This window comes from Papilio machaon, chromosome 23, assembly GCF_912999745.1.
Source record: "Papilio machaon chromosome 23, ilPapMach1.1, whole genome shotgun sequence".
In the NCBI taxonomy this organism is placed as follows: domain Eukaryota; kingdom Metazoa; phylum Arthropoda; class Insecta; order Lepidoptera; family Papilionidae; genus Papilio; species Papilio machaon.
This window is the reverse complement of record NC_060008.1, coordinates 108,427-125,437: the sequence shown is the minus strand read 5'-3', so window position 1 is coordinate 125,437 and position 17,011 is coordinate 108,427. Positions and strand designations below refer to the sequence as shown.

General features: G+C 44.6%; 1 protein-coding gene across 1 annotated transcript; it reads left to right on the top strand.

Annotated features, from left to right (window-relative positions):
• The first annotated feature begins 14,667 nt into the window (after positions 1-14,667).
• On the top strand, positions 14,668-16,800 carry LOC123722320. Its single transcript, XM_045683787.1, has one exon. The coding sequence runs from the start codon at positions 14,668-14,670 to the stop codon at positions 16,798-16,800; it is 2,133 nt and encodes a 710-aa protein (XP_045539743.1).
• Positions 16,801-17,011: the final 211 nt, after the last annotated feature.

The window sequence follows — 17,011 nt, the reverse complement described above, 5'->3', positions numbered from 1 at the left end:
TAGGTTAGGTTAGGTTAGGTTAGGTTAGGTTAGGTTAGGTTAGGTTAGGTTAGGTTTTTTTTTTTTTTTTTTTTTTTTTTTTTTTTTTTTTTTTTTTTTTTTTTGCCCGTAATCCCCCGACATATTTTCGGGTCGGAGACTTTATTAACTCTTAATTTTATTACATTTTTGTTAAATAATTCTAAGTGTGTAAATTTAGTACTAAATAATGGTGCAAATATTGCTGCAATGTGCGGCTTTACTCTGAGTATGAGGACATACTCTCAAGGAAGCCGCACTGGTACTTGGCCATTTTTGCCGCAATATTTGCACCATTATTTTACAATTTCCTAATATGATAGACCCAATTGGCTTTAAACATGTTTTCTTGCATTTTTCAGATTTCCGCTGGATGGCTGCTGTGTTCCTTTTTTCTCGCACGGATGAGAAGATGGTATGTACATTTTTTATTTTTCTTTCGTTTGTACTACTGACTTTTCCTTTAATTTTAATTCCAGTAAATTTCCCCGGATCTGGGAAAGGTATGGACGACGCGGTCCATAAGAGGCCGCCCTCCGTTTGTGGTTGGTGGCATAGATAGGCACGCCACCCCTCTTTTGTTACTTTTTTGTTATCCCCATTTTCATCCACTCCTCTCTCAGTCCGTTGTCCTCTCCATTTAGTGCTGCTTATGGTGTCCGTAGCACATCTGATTCCATTTTTCCTCTCCGGAACCAAAAACGACGTTGATGGCGTAGACCATGCAAGACTGCTCTCCGCAAATGCTTGGCGACATAGATAAGCATGTCGCCCCCCATTTGTTACATTGTTGTTTGCCTTGTTTTCCTCAACGCCGCTTTCGGGCCCTTGATGATCCAGGTAAGTGCTATTTGTGGTGTCCCTAACGTGTCCGTTTTTATTGTCTCTCTCGGAAACCGAGGACAGTGTGGATGTCGCTGACCATACGAGGCCGCTCTCCGTAAGTGCTTGGTGGCATAGATAAGCATGCCACCCCACTTTTATTACGTTCCTGTGTACCTCGATATCCTCCACATCGCCCTCGGACCGTTGATTCGTCAAGTTGTTTTTATCGTACTTGGCTTCGGTATTTTCCTCCGGAAACGTTTTCGGCGCGAATGTCGCGAACCATATGAGGTCGCTCTCCACGAGTGCTTGGTGGCATAGATCAACATGCCACCCCGCATTTGTGACCTTTTTGTGTATCTTTTCTAGTTTCGCACCGCTTTCGGTCCTTTGGATTTTCCCGTCGCTTTTACACCATGGGCCTTGATTGCTCGGGACAACCTCAGCAATACGTGATGGCGGTTCGCGCTATTGCATCCCATCTTCTCCGTATTGGACACTCCCGATCAAAGATGTTGTGATCAAGTTTGTCCATCCCTTCCTGTCTGCAGTGGTAACATTCTGGTTTCTTCCCCATTTTATATGCCTCGCAGTTTGCTTTCCTATGCCCGAAGTCCCCGCAGTGACTGCATAATTCTTCCAGAGATTTACATAGTCGTAGCGGGTGCCCATACTCGAGGCAGTTCGCACACTGCACGAGAGGCGATTGATCTTCAACGCGCACTCTCTGCAGGTCGATCCGCACTCTGCCCACCTCGGTCATTTTTCTCCATAGTTGTGGAGGCACCCGTAGGACTATGTGTCGGGTGTGGATATTTCTTGTATGTTTTTTATAGACGATTTCAATTTCCTCTATCCCCTCTACATCTTTCAACATTTCTTTATTTTGAATTTTCAGTGCTGTTAATATTTCTTCATCCGTGTTATAGTTAAAAACGTCTTTAAGTACTACTAGGGGATTCTTGTTTTTGATATCCTTCACTTCTAGATGTTCCTCAGCCTTCTTTAGTCTTTTCTTTAATTTATTCCTTTCTTCTTCTGTCTCACACCCAACGATCACCTTTCTATCCTTTGCCTTCCTTATTTTGTCCACACATACTCCTCCGTCTTTGGCATTAACCACTTTCCTCTCCTGTCTCAGTTTCGTCCTTGGAAGTTACCACAACAGAGTGTAAAGTTTTCTGTTGCGGTATCTTTACTCCTTGTGTCACTGCGTTGGCATATGTGTAGTTTTGTTTGTGAGCTACTTTCTGTTCCTCCAATGTATGTTTTAACTCATTAATTTTTTCATTGCTCTGTTGTAATAGCTCAGCTTGCTTTTCCATTTTCTCAATTAAAATTTTGCCGAATTTTTCAATTTTATCCATTTCCCGCTCTTTTTCAATTTCTGGTTCTGGTTTCTTTTCTTCTTTCTTCTTCTTTCCTCCTTCGTTCTCTCCCTTACCCTGTATTTCTTCTTCCAGTTCCTTAATTATTTTATAAAGGATGTCTATGGCTAGGGAGACTTCGTTTTTAATTTCAGTCTTGATGTTTCTCGACTGTGACAGGTGTATTTTCGCCTTACTCACCCATGCTTTTGCTTCTGTAGCCCTGTTTCTATACTTCGGAGAGTTATCGGATGTGTCTTTATTTGTATCTTTATTTATGTTTAGTTTGATGTTCAATTTTTTGTGAGCTTCTTTGACTAAGTTTCCTTTTTCTTTTTCGGGAGGAGTGGATTTATCTGCGGGGGCCATTTTGGAGGTCCCCGGTCTGTCCATGTCAGGGGAAAGAGCCCTGCCAGCCCTCTTTTCCGGTGTACGAATGCCGAACATGGTCGGGGGATCGTGTCAATATAGACTTAAAACAATGTCAATATAAATATTAAAATAAAGATAAAAAATTTTTAAAGATACAAATTTGTTTTGTTTTAAGAGCTTATAATTTTACAAACTAAGGGGCAATAGGCCCTGTCAATAGACTTACACTAGTATTGTGGGCAAAAACCCTTACAATACACTAACTTATATCTAGATAACTATTTGGGCAAAAGCGCCTGTCAGAATATTAATAGCAAACTTATAACTAATATTGATGACAAAGGTCTAATCAATATATATACTTAAAACAACAAGGATTGACCCACTTTATAAATTCAATATTTATTTTAATACTTTGTTACCAACTAAGTATTAAACAAATATTGAGTCAAATATTAAGTATTAAAACCTTTGTAAAGCAGTACTGAAATTAGAATTGAATTTAAAACTTAAAGATATTTCAGTACTGCTAGTTAATATAATGTGGATAAGCCTCTTAAAAGAATTTAATTTTAATTTAGTAGAATTAATATTAAAGTTTTATAGTTAAATAAAATTGATTAAAACAAAGTAAAAACAAATAAAACAGTTAAATTAAAGTAGTAATTAAGTAAGTTTGAGTTAAAACTTCTGGTCTTATCCACAGTATTTACACAATATATTATACAAAATTTTTAATTTACAATGATAAAATTAATAATGAAATGTATATATTTATAATTAGAGTAAAACTAAATAAAATTAAAATTAAGATTTAAATTTTTTAAAATTAAAATTTAAGTTTTGGTCTTATCCTTGTTGTCTTACTAACGATGCCCTATTGTTACAGTGCCGGCCGCCGCATTCCTTTCTTTGTTCTCTTAATGACTTCGGGCGAGCTCTCGGACACACAATGGGCGTATGCAACAACAATGTATTGTAAGTATCGTAAGTATTGTAAGTATTGTAAGTTTACGTAAACAAGTATTTTTGTTTATGTTTCACAAAAACTTTTTATTTTCAACTTCTTATATTTAATTTATGATTACAGCCAAAAATTTTTCTAATTAAAGTCCACCTTTAAATAAATTAATAATTACAATAATTAACCAATTAATTAATTAATTAAAGTAATTAGGATTAAAAACAAAATTAAATTTAAAATTAAGTATAGATTTAAATATAGAATTCAGTCAATATTTAAAAATTTAAAAATTTTACTTACAATACAAGTTGGTTATTTAACTTTCTAATTTTACAATTTAATAAAGTAATACAATAATAAGGCAATAACGCCTGTCAGATTTTTACATAAACTTATCACTAATATTGCGGGCAATAGCCACGGTCAATATATTTAGTTAATTACAAAATTCCAATTAATTTAACAAATTTTTTCCGGGAGGGAATTTTTACAAAAATTTCTTTTGCTATTTTCTCCGGCCCCTTTCGTCCGATCTGGACGTTCGAGGTGTCAGAGTTATTTTTTCGTCGAGACCTTTCTTTTAAGACCACTCCCACTATTCTGGTACCAGTATTTCTGGTGCCAGTTTTTGGTTTCAAATTACGAAAAACCAAAATTTTATTTAAAATTAATTGTTTTTAAAATCTTAAATTATAGCTTCCCTGTTATATAGTGGGTCACTATGCTTTGTAGGTCATATTTACAATTATTTATAGATATATTTACACTTTTATGAAATTTTACAAAACTTTGTTTACCTTATTCTAAGTTGTTTCACACTAAAATCCTTAACTTTTTCTTGCACTTTTTTATTGTTTATTGTTCACTACACTGTCCTCTGTCTATTCACTATATTTTCTTATCAATTAATCCTTAATGTCCTTATATTTTCACCATTTTTTGTCAAAGTGTTTTAATCAATCACGACCTACTGTGATTAATTTGTCATAACTTTTAAAATACTAGCCTAAAAAATCCAAGAGAGGTATCAAAATGTTCGTCAGGAGTTGTAGATTCAGTTTTAATAAATTTCGATATAGGTCGCAGATTTACTTTTCGAGCTACGATTTTTTGAAAAAGGGGGAAATTTTTTCCCCACTTTCTGCCTCAATATCTCCTTTGTCTGATGTCCGATTTTAATTTTGATTTCACCATCAATCTCGGTTTTTCGCAGGCTTTCCAACGAGGTGTGTCACGTCCCTCTAGAAGTCTTGGATCCAGGACCTCGTGTCCACGCGGTTTACTTCTGCAGGTGATTTTCCGCGGTTTTCCTCAGCGGAAAATTCTGGAAGCTGGCCGAGGACCTAGATCTCGTCAAGATCTTTCGATCGATACCCAAAAAAGGGTATGTTGTCGATCGTTTTCGAGCGGCGTTATTTTTTGAAGGTCAAATTTCTTCAAATTTTCAAGTTTTTTGGCTCTAAAAATTTCTTCTTTCACTTTTTTATTCTGAAACTTTCACTGTTCGAACCACCGGATTTTTGCGCGTCCAACGATATATCGCACTTATAATTTTGCGGAAATAATCCCACAACTTGGAATTTTTTCACGTTTTCGACGTACGGAGCTACTTTTTGCAACTCTGCGCGCGCGGTGACACCTGGGCGGGCGGAACGTGACTTGGGTTAGGTTAGGTTAGGTTAGGTTAGGTTAGGTTAGGTTAGGTTAGGTTAGGTTAGGTTAGGTTAGGTTTTTTTTTTTTTTTTTTTTTTTTTTTTTTTTCGCCGTCCTAATTCTTTCTTGCGTGGCAAGAATTTTTTGTCTTTAATAATGTACCATAGTCTTGTATTTACTAGCCATTTGTTTTCGGCATTTCCAATTTATATAATTTTACAATAATTTTCCTACTTGTTTGCCTATATTTTGCTTTCTTTGTCAATTTTACTTCTACATTATTTTATTGATATCTTGACTCTAATTTTTTACTATTTTACTATTTTATTTATTTATTTATTTATTTTATAACTTCATTCCAATTCCTTGCCAACGGCATTATATTTGTTCTTATTTCCTGATTTATTATGATTTATCTAGTTTTATTTCTGTTGTTTGCAATTTTGACAATTTTGAGGCAGAACTGCTCCAGATGCGGTCTGGAGTGTTTGTTAGCCATTATTCGAGCAATCGTTGACTCGTTTAATTTTGTACCTGTACTTACTTCCAGATCGCATCTGTCACGATTGTACCTCGGGCATTCTAATAAAAGATGTTTAACTGTTTCAGATACTTCCGGGTCGCATTCGCATGCCGCAGTGTCCTTCAACTTGAATTTACACAGGTAAGCCGCAAAACCGCCGTGCCCAGTAAGTATTTGCGCCCATAGATTTGTCTTGTCGAAGCACCTTAAAATCTTATATGCGCCGGACACGTCGGGGAAGAACATGCGGGTGACCGCCGCCGTAGCTCCACCTGTGTACCTCTCATTCCATTTCCGGATTGCACCCTCTCTTATACGTCTTTTGACGTAGGAGAGTGGACACCTGTCATAAGCTGGGGCGACCTCGGACTGGACCGCCGCCTGCCTTGCCAACTCGTCGGCGCGCTCGTTTCCGGGTATACCGACATGAGCTTTCACCCAGTAGAACTGGAGTAGGTATACCGACATGAGCTTTCACCCAGTAGAACTGGAGTATTTTCCCCATCCCCTCTAACTCCCTAATATTCTTACGAATATGGGTAGCGAGGGGATGGTGCGTCTCCGGGTTCCGCACCAAGTCCAGCGAGGACCGGGAGTCGCTGAGCACCGCCGCGCAGTCGAAGCTGCTCGCGACAACCAAGTCCGTAGCCTTGGCTATCGCCAGCAGCTCCGCCTGAAAGACGGTGCACAGCGGCTCCAGCCTCATCCGCTCGGCGCGGACTTCGGAGCCATCCCGCCAGTACGAGTATGCTGCCCCGACCCCGTCCACCGATTTACTACCGTCTGTGTATATCATATGAACGGGGAGCTGTAGATGGGCCACAGTATCGGGGAGCATATTATCTAGACAACGATAGTTTATGTCTGGCTCGCTGGCGGGATGTGGGGCCTTTATAAAGGCCTCACGCTCCTCCAGTTCGCGGTTTTCCAGCTCCTCAATTGGTCGGCCCCTTTTGCACTCAAACAGCCGGGCCGCCTCCCAAACTCGAATATCGAGAGGGAGGAGACCCGACAGCAGGAGTGCTGCATTTAGCGATACCGTACGGTGTGATTTGGAGATCTTCTGTGCAAAACCCCTTTGGACGGTAGCAAAGATTTTCTGCACAGAGATCTTCTCGGCAGCCTTCGCCCAGGCACTAGCGCCGTACAGAATGGTGGGTTCGACAACTGCAATATATATCGTCCTGATAATCTCCGGGCACAAGCCCCACTCCACACGAGCCATCGTCGACAGCTTCCTATACAAGTTTGTGGCCTTTCGGCAGACGTAGGAAACATGGCTGTTAAAAGTTAATTTGCTGTCGACGATTACTCCGAGGATCTTTAACTCGGTCACCATCGAGATGTCGACGCCGTCCATCCGCACGACCGGTGTGTCATACTTAAGCTTTCGCGTGACTACCATCGCCTGAGTCTTTTCGGCGGAAAAGCGAAGCTTATTCATGACACCCCAGTCGCGCGCGCAGGTAAGTGCGGCGTTGGCATCTCGTTGGATCTCGAGCGCAGTGCGCCCGGAGAATACCAGAACGATATCATCCGCGAACGCCTGCACGTACGCCCCCAGCCTATCCAGGTCGTCCAAGAGGGGATCCAGAAGCATGTTCCAAAAAAGAGGCCCACCGATGGAGCCTTGAACGCAGCCTTTGGTCTGCGTCTTCCGCTCTGCTCTTCCAGCGTAATGCACCACTACGCTCCGGTCCCGGAAGTAGTCCTCCACCAGACGTCGCAAATTCACGGGGACACCCTTCTCCATCAGCCTACATTTGATGGCCGGCCACCAAGCGTTATCGAACGCCCCTTCGATGTCAAGAGAGACCAGTAGGGCGATCTGTTTCTTGTGGAGGATGCCCCTGACGTGTTGCATCAGGTCATACAGCGTGTCCTCCGTGCTCCGCTGCGGAGTGAAGCCGTACTGCCTCGCATTGGACTTGGGCAAGACATGCCAACGGATTCGTCGACAAAGAACCTTCTCGAAGGTCTTGCCCAGGATGGGTAGCAGTCCAATGGGGCGGTACGACTTTGCGCGGGCATAGTCTGGACGCGCTGGTTTCCTGAGCACCACGACAGACGCCTCTTTCCACGGTGCTGGGAAGCACGCCAAGTCAAGGCACCGGTTCAGGATAGCCAGGAAAACCTCGATTTCCGCGTATATTGCGCGACAACAAATATCGCTGGTAAATCCGTCCTGGCCCGGTGCCTTTTTTGGACTGAAACTGCTCAGAGCTCGGACCAACTCCGCCCTGGTGATCGGGGGGTCATCTGTTTCTCCCGGAAGGCGCGTACCCACCTGGTCCGCCCAGCTTCTGATGGTGGTGTGGGCCTCAGAGTCCGCACCAGTATCGTCATCAGCGAAAAATGTCCTTGCGAGTAGCGCAACCGATTGGTCCGGGCTCTGTACAACTCCATCCTCAACGAGTAGTTGGTCCTCGTGATGGCCTGACGCCCTCCTCAGCACACGGTATATACCATCCCAGACGGACTCTCTCTCCTGTTTAGAGCAGAAGGACTTCCAGCTCTCCGTCTGGGCGCTGGTCACCCTTCGCTCGTACTCCGCTTTGGCGCTCAGGTACTCATCGACCACATATTGTCTGCGTCGCAGCGCGGCACATCGGACCCTACGACGTTTAGTGTTCACGTCGCGCCGCAGACCTTCAAGCTCGTCGTTCCACCAGGGAAAGCGTTTTTTAATCTTGGGTGGTTTTCGGGGAGGGATAGTTTCTTCGCACGCTTCATTGATACATTTGATGTACTCGGAGACTACCTGTTCCAGCTCGATCTTATTTGCTACATCTTTTATTCGTTCCAAGGTAAGTCCCCGAGTATTTAAACCCCTACGCATCTCCTCAGTGAAACGGTCCCATTTCGCTTTTTTGGTGTTAAAACGTCGAGTAGTATTCCGGGTTTCACCCACAGGTGGCGCCTTGATACCCAGAACTAAGCGTATCGCTCGATGGTCGGAGCTAGTGACTGAGTCGTCCACCTTCCAGTCTCGGACGCTTCTCAACAATCCCTGGGTGCAGACGGTGACGTCGACATGACTCGTGTACCTCCTGCCCCCACGGATCGTGTCGAAGGTGGGGACGACTCCTTCGTTCAATACGTGCAGTTCCAGGTCGTCGAAGAAACCTCTCAAGATCTCGCCGCGGGTGTCCTCCTCGACGCTCCCCCACCAGGGACTCCATGCGTTCCAGTCTCCGCCCAGAAGGATCGCGCCTGTGCCGACCCGACCCATGAAGTCGCGTATCTGCGAGAGGTAAGGTTCGATATCCTCCGTGCCCTCGAGGTACACAGAGATAACCGCCACGGTCCAATCTCCAGTTTTAAGAACAGCAGCCACGATGTTCTCAGTGACGATCTGAGGGTTCACATGAACCTCCAATCCATCATGAAAGACCATGACTGCCGCCTTTGCAGGTTTGGTCCTGGCAGACTCCCTCTGTATCACTCTGACGCCACGGAGGCTACCGATCCGCCCCTCGGAGCCAACGTATGGTTCCTGGATGAGTGCGACACCAACACCACCCCTCTGAGCAGACATGACCAACTCCTGAGTCGCCAGGCGGCTACGCTGTAGGTTGGCCTGATATACCACAAAATGGTCTTCCACTGCGGCGCCCTTAGCAATAACTTATTGACGCGCGCGCTATAGCGTCCCATCTTTGTCGTATGGGGCAGTCACCGCTGAATGCAGTGTGTCCCGCCTCCTGCTGTCCGGCTCGGTCGCAATTCCGACAGACGGGGGCCTTTCCGTCCATGCGTGAGGGGCACTTCGCACGCTCGTGCTCCCCCCCGCAATGGCCGCAAAGGTCCACCGTCTCTTTGCAGTGCTTGCGGCCATGACCATAGCCCAGGCAACGGGTACACTGCATCAGCGGCGACTGATCCTCCGCGATCAGGCCCTGGATGTCGATAAAAATGGTCCCCGCCTCGATTAGCCTTCGCCAAACCTGAGGGGAGACCTGTAGGATCACGTGGGCCTGATGAGGGTTACGCGCTCTCTTTCGGTATACTTCTTTCACTCTAAAGTGACTTGGATCCATATTCAGCCACAATCTCTTATTTTGTACCCTTAAGGACTCAATAATGTCCGTTTCGGAGTTGTAGCTGAATACGTTCCTCACTATCACTCGGGGGTCCCGATTTGCCGCCGACTCTAGTTTTAACCCGTCGTTAGCTTTAAGTCGCGTTTCCATCTTCTCGAGCTCAGGTTTATTTCCGCAGCAGATTACTATTTTGCCGTCCCTTATTTTTCGTATTCTGTCTATTTGTATCCCGGACTTACGTGCGTCGAGGGTCTCCCTAACTTTATCGATCACATTCTCACTCGTATCCTTCTCCGAGCAAGAGGATACAATAAGGGCATGATTCGGTCGGCATAGTGGGGGCTGGGCCTTTGATATCGGGACCCTCGCTGTCTCAGCGTATGTGGCCACCGGGACTTTGAGGGCCTCTATGGCCTTTCCGGTTTCCCTAACGGTTTCTCCGTACTTTTTCACCCCCTCCGTTACCTCCCCAACCCTTGTCCCGACTGTCTCTACTTTTTGGTCTGTCTCTTCTATCTTCTTAAATATTTCTTCTGACATCTTTTCAGCACCTTCCGTTGCCTTAACAAGCTTTTCCATCTTCTTACTGGTTTTTTCTGTATTTATTTTTATTTCTTTTATTTCTTCCATGAGGCCCTCTAACTTCTTCACGTTTCCACATAGTGCCCTACCCGGGGGGTACTCGTCAAACCTATTCATTATATCGTGATTTATCATCTTTTTTATTGACTCCGTATTTGTGATGAGCTCCTTTATTTTGATCCCAATGTCCACTCCACTATTTTTGCTCCGGACCAATTCCTCGATGCACCTGTCCTTTTCCTCAATCCTTTCCCTAAGTTCCTTCTCCTGATCAAAGTGCCACTGCTTCAGCCGATTTTCTAGGGTGCAAATACGTTCGTCCGCCTGGAGGGCTATCTTGTACAGTCCTAACAGGTTGTCCAGGACGCCCTCCTTTATGGACGACTTTAAGTTCCCCGAGGACTCTAATTGAGTCTTTGCAGCCTGATACAACTTCTTGGCACGGTCTCTGGGGCCTTCCGTTTGAAGGGCGCCAGTCTGCGGCTTAACCTGAGGCGGGGCCTCAGTGGCTCCTCGCGATTTCTGTTCTTCATCCTCTTTACGTTCTGTATAGGTGACTGTAACATTTTTGACGTTTTTTCCTAATGGTGGGGGAGACATGATTAATTTATCAGGAAACAAAAACAAAAACAACCTAACCTAATTGTCAAATTATTTAAAAACGTCACCAATAAGGGTGACGGTCAAAAGGACTTTAAATCGGCACAAATTAATCTTAAATCTAAAATCGTAAAGTCCCAATAGGGGGACAGACGGACGACACACAACACAAATTGATTTATTTTATTAGGTCTTTGACCAGTCTAATATTTTAAGACTTAACTATTTAACTAAGCTAATTGGTCAATAAACCCTGTTCTTATATTTATAAAACTATAAGATAGATCTAATATCACAGATAATGACCTTGTCAGTATGCAACTATAACTACAACTGTTTATGGCAACAAGTTAAATTGTAAAAATCCAAATTATTGCTAAGTCTAATTTCTAAATTTAAGTTGCAATTTAATTAAGTATAAAAGAAAGAGAATAAAGTGAAATAAAAGGAAATAAAAAGTTTTACAATTTTTTATAAGTTCACTAAATAAATTGATTTTGTTAAATTTTTAAATTCTTGTTTAAATTTTGTTAAGTTCCAGTTGATTTTTTAAGTTTAATAATTATTATAATTTAAAGATTTAAAAGTTTAACAATTACAAAAGTTTTCAAATTTAGATTAGTAAGAAACTACGTCAATATTTACAATGATAGCTAACAGGTTTTGTTAACCAAGCAGTCAATTAATTACAATAACATTCCCAATGCCTGAGACAATAGGTCATTAAATTTATTCTTAAGTACTTTGTTTTGTTTCACGCACAACAGTTGCAGTTACGTCGCTCTGTGGTTCCGGGCCACGCCCCTTTTTTTAAAACTGTAAACAATGTTCAAGAATATTCACAAGAGTTTTATTTTATTTTGTTGTTTGTTGTAAATATTTTGTATTTGGAATATTTTACAATTTTAGTCGTCCAGTGTTTGTTATGAATTAGGTTTAAAATTTTTAATATGAAATTAAATTCGTCTAACACTAAAGGTCAATAACCTTGTCAACACTCGACGTAGTATCGGGGCAGTGACCCCGGGCCGTTTCTTAATTCTATTTCTTAATACTATTTGCGGCGGGCAATAACTCCGCCAGCAATTCAAACTTATATAAAATAAAAGAAATTTTTTAAATAAAGTTATTGTTAAATATAAGTGCTAATACTATGTATAGTTTATTCAAGTCGTTCCTTATTATCTAAGTGACTTAACAATAACTACGCCCTATTGTGTTACAGAATGGCCGCCGCCGCGCTCCTTTGTTTCACTAATGACCGCGAGCGAGCGAGCTCTCGGAACACAATAGGCGTATGCAAATGATAATGTAAGTTAAAATGTAAACACACTATTTCTTATTTTATTTAAATTAACGATATTAAAGTTTTAAGATATGAAAGTCTTTCAAAAATTTTCCAACAATTTTTAAAATGTTTTAAATATTTAATAAATTTAGTTATTATTGTCGTTATATTTGTCAATATTTACACTTGATTATGTTAGTCTTAATAATCTTAATAATCTAATTCCAATAATAACACTTTTTACGTCTAATACAAAGGTCAATAAACCTTGTCAAAATATGGCGTCACGTCTAGGGCAATAACCCCGGACCGTTATCTTAATCCTATTGACGGCGGGCAACAACTCCGCCGGTCATTCAACTTATAATAACTAATAACTAATATTGTCGGGAAAAGCCCGGGTCAATATATTAATTCTGACTTTTTCCGACTTGACCAGTTCTACAAAATCTTATCTTAATTAATTATCTTATAATTTAGAAACACGTTTAGACAATTTCGTTTACTTATTTTTATGATATAATTTACGTTACTTTAATTTAATTTGCGAATTTTATAGTTTTACATCAATTAAAGCAATTTTTAAAACTCTAGTAATTACTATTTACTAAATTTTTACACTTTAATATTATACACTTTTATTCTAGTCCTTTATATTACAATAACAACACATTAATATAACTACTAAATATTTCTAACTAATTCAATCGTCAAGTCGGTTTGATAATTGTCTAGTTTATAATTTGTCTGCAGCGCAGGTGTGCAGTTGCGTCACAAGCTCCGCCTTCCACGGGCCAGCGTGGTGCGGCGAGGTGCGGGCGGCGGGGGAGGAGGGGGAGCGCGGCTGCAGGTGCGCGCTATGACGTCACTTGTTTACGAGATTTGTAAAACTTTATAATAACTTAACCGGATTTAACCAGTTATTTTTCTGAATGTTTCCAAAAATTTTCTTAAATTTACACAAAAAGTTTTATTAAAAATAGCTTTATTACACGCTTCACTCTTGCTTTATTACTTAAGTTTTGAATTTTTATTTTACAATTTTAACACTTTTTTGAAAATTGTTTTTCTCAAAAACTGCACACGAGAAAAATCCAAGCAGGGTGTCTTTTTGTTCGTCTTGAAATGCACTATCTAACTATAATTTAAAATATATATGTCCTCGCTTTAAATCAAAAGTTGTGATTTTTTGAAGTTTATGCACTTTTTGTCAGTTTTTAAAATGTTTATAACTTTTTAACCACTGACCTGATTTTCCTTTTGAAAATTGGTACCTGCTCGGTTTTTGAAGGGCTATCCAGCAATGTATGTCACGTCCTTCTAGCACGTCTGGAACCAGGTCCACGTTGTCACGCCGTTTTGGTTTTTCCCCATTTTCTCGGGATTTTCTTACGGGAAAAATTCGGGAGACAACTCGAGGTCCTAGTCCTCGTCGAGACCTTTACAACGATGTAATAAAAACTATATGTTATCGCGTTAAATTTCGCAGCGGGAATTTTTAAAGTTTTAAAATTTGCAAAATTGGTGGTTTTTCACCAATAACTCCCTGGTCTTCCAACCTATAACTGCGATTTTCGCACCGTTGTGTTCGTGGTAATTTTCCCTATCTCACGATATGTCGCACTAGTAACTTCACCCGACTTTTACCACCACTTTGATTTTTCGAGCGTTTTTGGCTTGCGGAGCACTATTTTCACACTTTGCGCGCGACGCGTCGTCAGGGCGGGCGGGACGTGACTTCGAGGTTAGGTTAGGTTAGGTTAGGTTAGGTTAGGTTAGGTTAGGTTAGGTTAGGTTAGGTTAGGTTAGGTTAGGTTAGGTTAGGTTAGGTTGAGTCGCGCGCCGGTTGCCGTACCGTGTGCATCGCTTCCGTGTCGCTCCGCATTCAAAATTCGATAAATGTGGTAAAAAGTGAGGTGATTTACGTGTGTTATACATCGGGAGATGCGCCTCGGCGAGACGCATCTAGTGATATATAATACATAGTGGGCAGAGACCAAAATAGTTAAGTTTTTAGTGTTTTAGTGTTTTAACGGTTATTTCGGGCGTGGCACTTTTTCGTCAAAGTCTAAAAGTGCTTCGATTTCGACGTGTGATATATCGGGAGATGCGTCTCAGTGAGACAAATCGACCGAAATAGTTTTAGTGTGGATAGAGACCAAATTAGTTAAGTTTTTAGTGTTTAAGTGTTGTAACGGTCGTTTTGGGCGTGGCACTTTTACGACAAATTCCAAAAAGTGCCCCGATTTCGACGAGTTATATATCGGGAGATGCGTCTCAGTGAGACAAGCCGACCGATATAGTTTTTAGGGTGGACAGAGACCATAATAGTTTAGTTTTTAGTGTTTAAGTGCGTATCTTAGTTTTTGTAGAACTTTACTTATGAAAAGTCTACAATCGCTATGAGCGACCGAAACAAAGCGGCTTACGACATGGGGGAGGACACCTCCATGTCGGACTACACGTGCTCAGAGGACGAGGGCGCCTCCGGGCGCCGGCTGGGAGCTGCGGGCGCCGCGTGCAGCGAGGACGCCGCAAGGCAAAACAAGGGAGGTAAGCCGCGGTCAGCGGGCATGACATTAAGGTTCCGAACGGGAACGACCCATAAACGGCCGTTGGCCGCTACATCCGCAGATGAGGACGCCCCGGCCGTGGCGCATAAAGTGGCCTCCTCTTCGACGAGGGGCCGCGTTAGGCGCCCGGTAGGGGTATACAGCTTCCTCAAGGAGGCAAAGGACTACCTGGCTGATGGGGGGGATAGTGAGGGGGAGGACCCCGACCCAAGCTACCGTCCACACGGGAGGATGACGAGCCCCAAAATGGCCTCCGCAAAGGCCTCCGACGACGGGACCCCCGGCGCCCTATCCAGGGGCACGGTCGACGCCCTCGCCGAGGAGGCTCTCAAAAGTGTAGAGAAGATTAAGGAGGAGATTAAGAAGAGCAGCCACCTAAAGGGTACTGTGTGGGGCCAAATTAACCGGGCCACTAAATGCGTAGTAGAGGCGGTTGAGGGCCTTCGCGATATAACGCCTGAAGAAGAACAGCGCAGGCTCCGTGCGGACAATGCTCGCCTAACAAGGGAGCTAGATATTGTCCGCAACGAGCTGCGTGCCTTCAAACAGGCGTACGTGGAGTCGCAGCGGAAGTCCGCTGCAGCCCCGAGAGAGGCGACAGGGCCCCAACAGCCCAACTTTGAGGAGGTGCTCAGATGCGCCATGGAGGAGATGAAGGGGCAACTCCTGCAGTCGGTAGGCGGGATGATCAATGCCCGCCTACAAGACCTGGAGATGCGCCTTCCTCCGGAGCCCGTCATGAGGCCCCCTCTGCGTGCCGACCAACGGCAGCCGCCGCCGCCCCGTCACAAGTCCCGATCGGGGCTCGTGGAAGGCGCCATGGAGGTGGATGGGGAGGCCCAGCCACCCCAAGCGCCCACACCCAGGGCGGTAAAGAAGGCGCCGAAGAAGGGCGCCGCTAAGCGGCCGACTGCCCCCCCGCCTCCTCCTCCCTCCAAGGGAAAACAGGGGGCAGGACAGGCAGACGCGACTCCTCCCCCCCCAACCGCTGGGACAAGCGGAGAGGGGGAAGCCCAGACGGGGACTGCGGGCAACTCCTGGTCCGAGGTTGTCCGGCGGAAGAAGAGGGGAAATGCGGCTGTTGCTGCTAATTCCCCCCCCTCAGCCGGAACAACCCGGCAGATCGCCCCGGCCCCACCAAAGGCCGTTAAAATCGTTGCCCCAAAAACCGCGGCCATAGTGGTGACCCTCAAGAAAGGGGCCACCATGACCACCGCGGAAGGGGCCATGTCTGACGCGAAATACACCGAGGTCCTGGCAAAGGCCAGATCCTCGATTTCCCTGAGGGAATTCGGTTTGGAGTCGGTCAGGATCCGAACGAGCATGACCGGCTCCAAACTGATGGAGGTCGGGGGGACCACCCCCGAGGAAACCGCGGACCGCCTCGCCGCCGCCCTGGTGGAGGCAGTAGGGAGCTGGGCGGACATCACCCGCCCAACCAAAATGGCCGTCCTCAGGATCACCGGTCTGGATGACACGGTGACCACTGAGGAAGTGGCGGCCCAACTGGCATCGGTCGGCGGGTGTCCCCCCACCTCCATGAAAGTAGGTAATATCAGGCCGAGTTTCTGGGGCGGAGGCTCCGCCCTGGTCAAGTGCCCAGCGACTGCCGCTAAGGCAGTCGTGAAGGCGGGACGAGTGGCCATCGGATGGACGATGGCCACCGTCAAAGCAGTGGAGGCCCAGCCATTGCGTTGCTATAAATGCATGATGCTGGGCCACACTCGCGCCCTATGCCCAGCGGAGACAGAGAACGGGCGTCTCTGCTTCCGCTGCGGCAGTGAAGGACACAAGTCGGCAGAGTGCGAGGCCCCCTGCAAATGCACCGTGTGTGCAACGACGGGGCGCCCACACTCACATGTGATGGGGGGTGCCAAGTGCACACCCCCGTCGGTGAAGGGCAAAGCCCCGTCGTCGAGCAGAGTGCCTCGCACTCAGCCCCAACCGCACGGCAGCCGCAGGGCTGAAGAGGAAGAAATGCAGGTGTCCTAATGCCTAGACACCTGCATTTCGAAATTTTACAGACGAACACCAACCACTCTGCCCGCGCACAGGACCTGCTCATGCAGTGCCTGGCAGAGTGGAGAATTGCTGTTTCCGTCGTGGCTGAGCCCTACTTTGTCCCCCCCCAACCCAGTTGGTTCGGGGACACAGAGGGCTCAGTAGCCATAGTGGTGCCGCCATCGAGTCAGCAACACCTCTC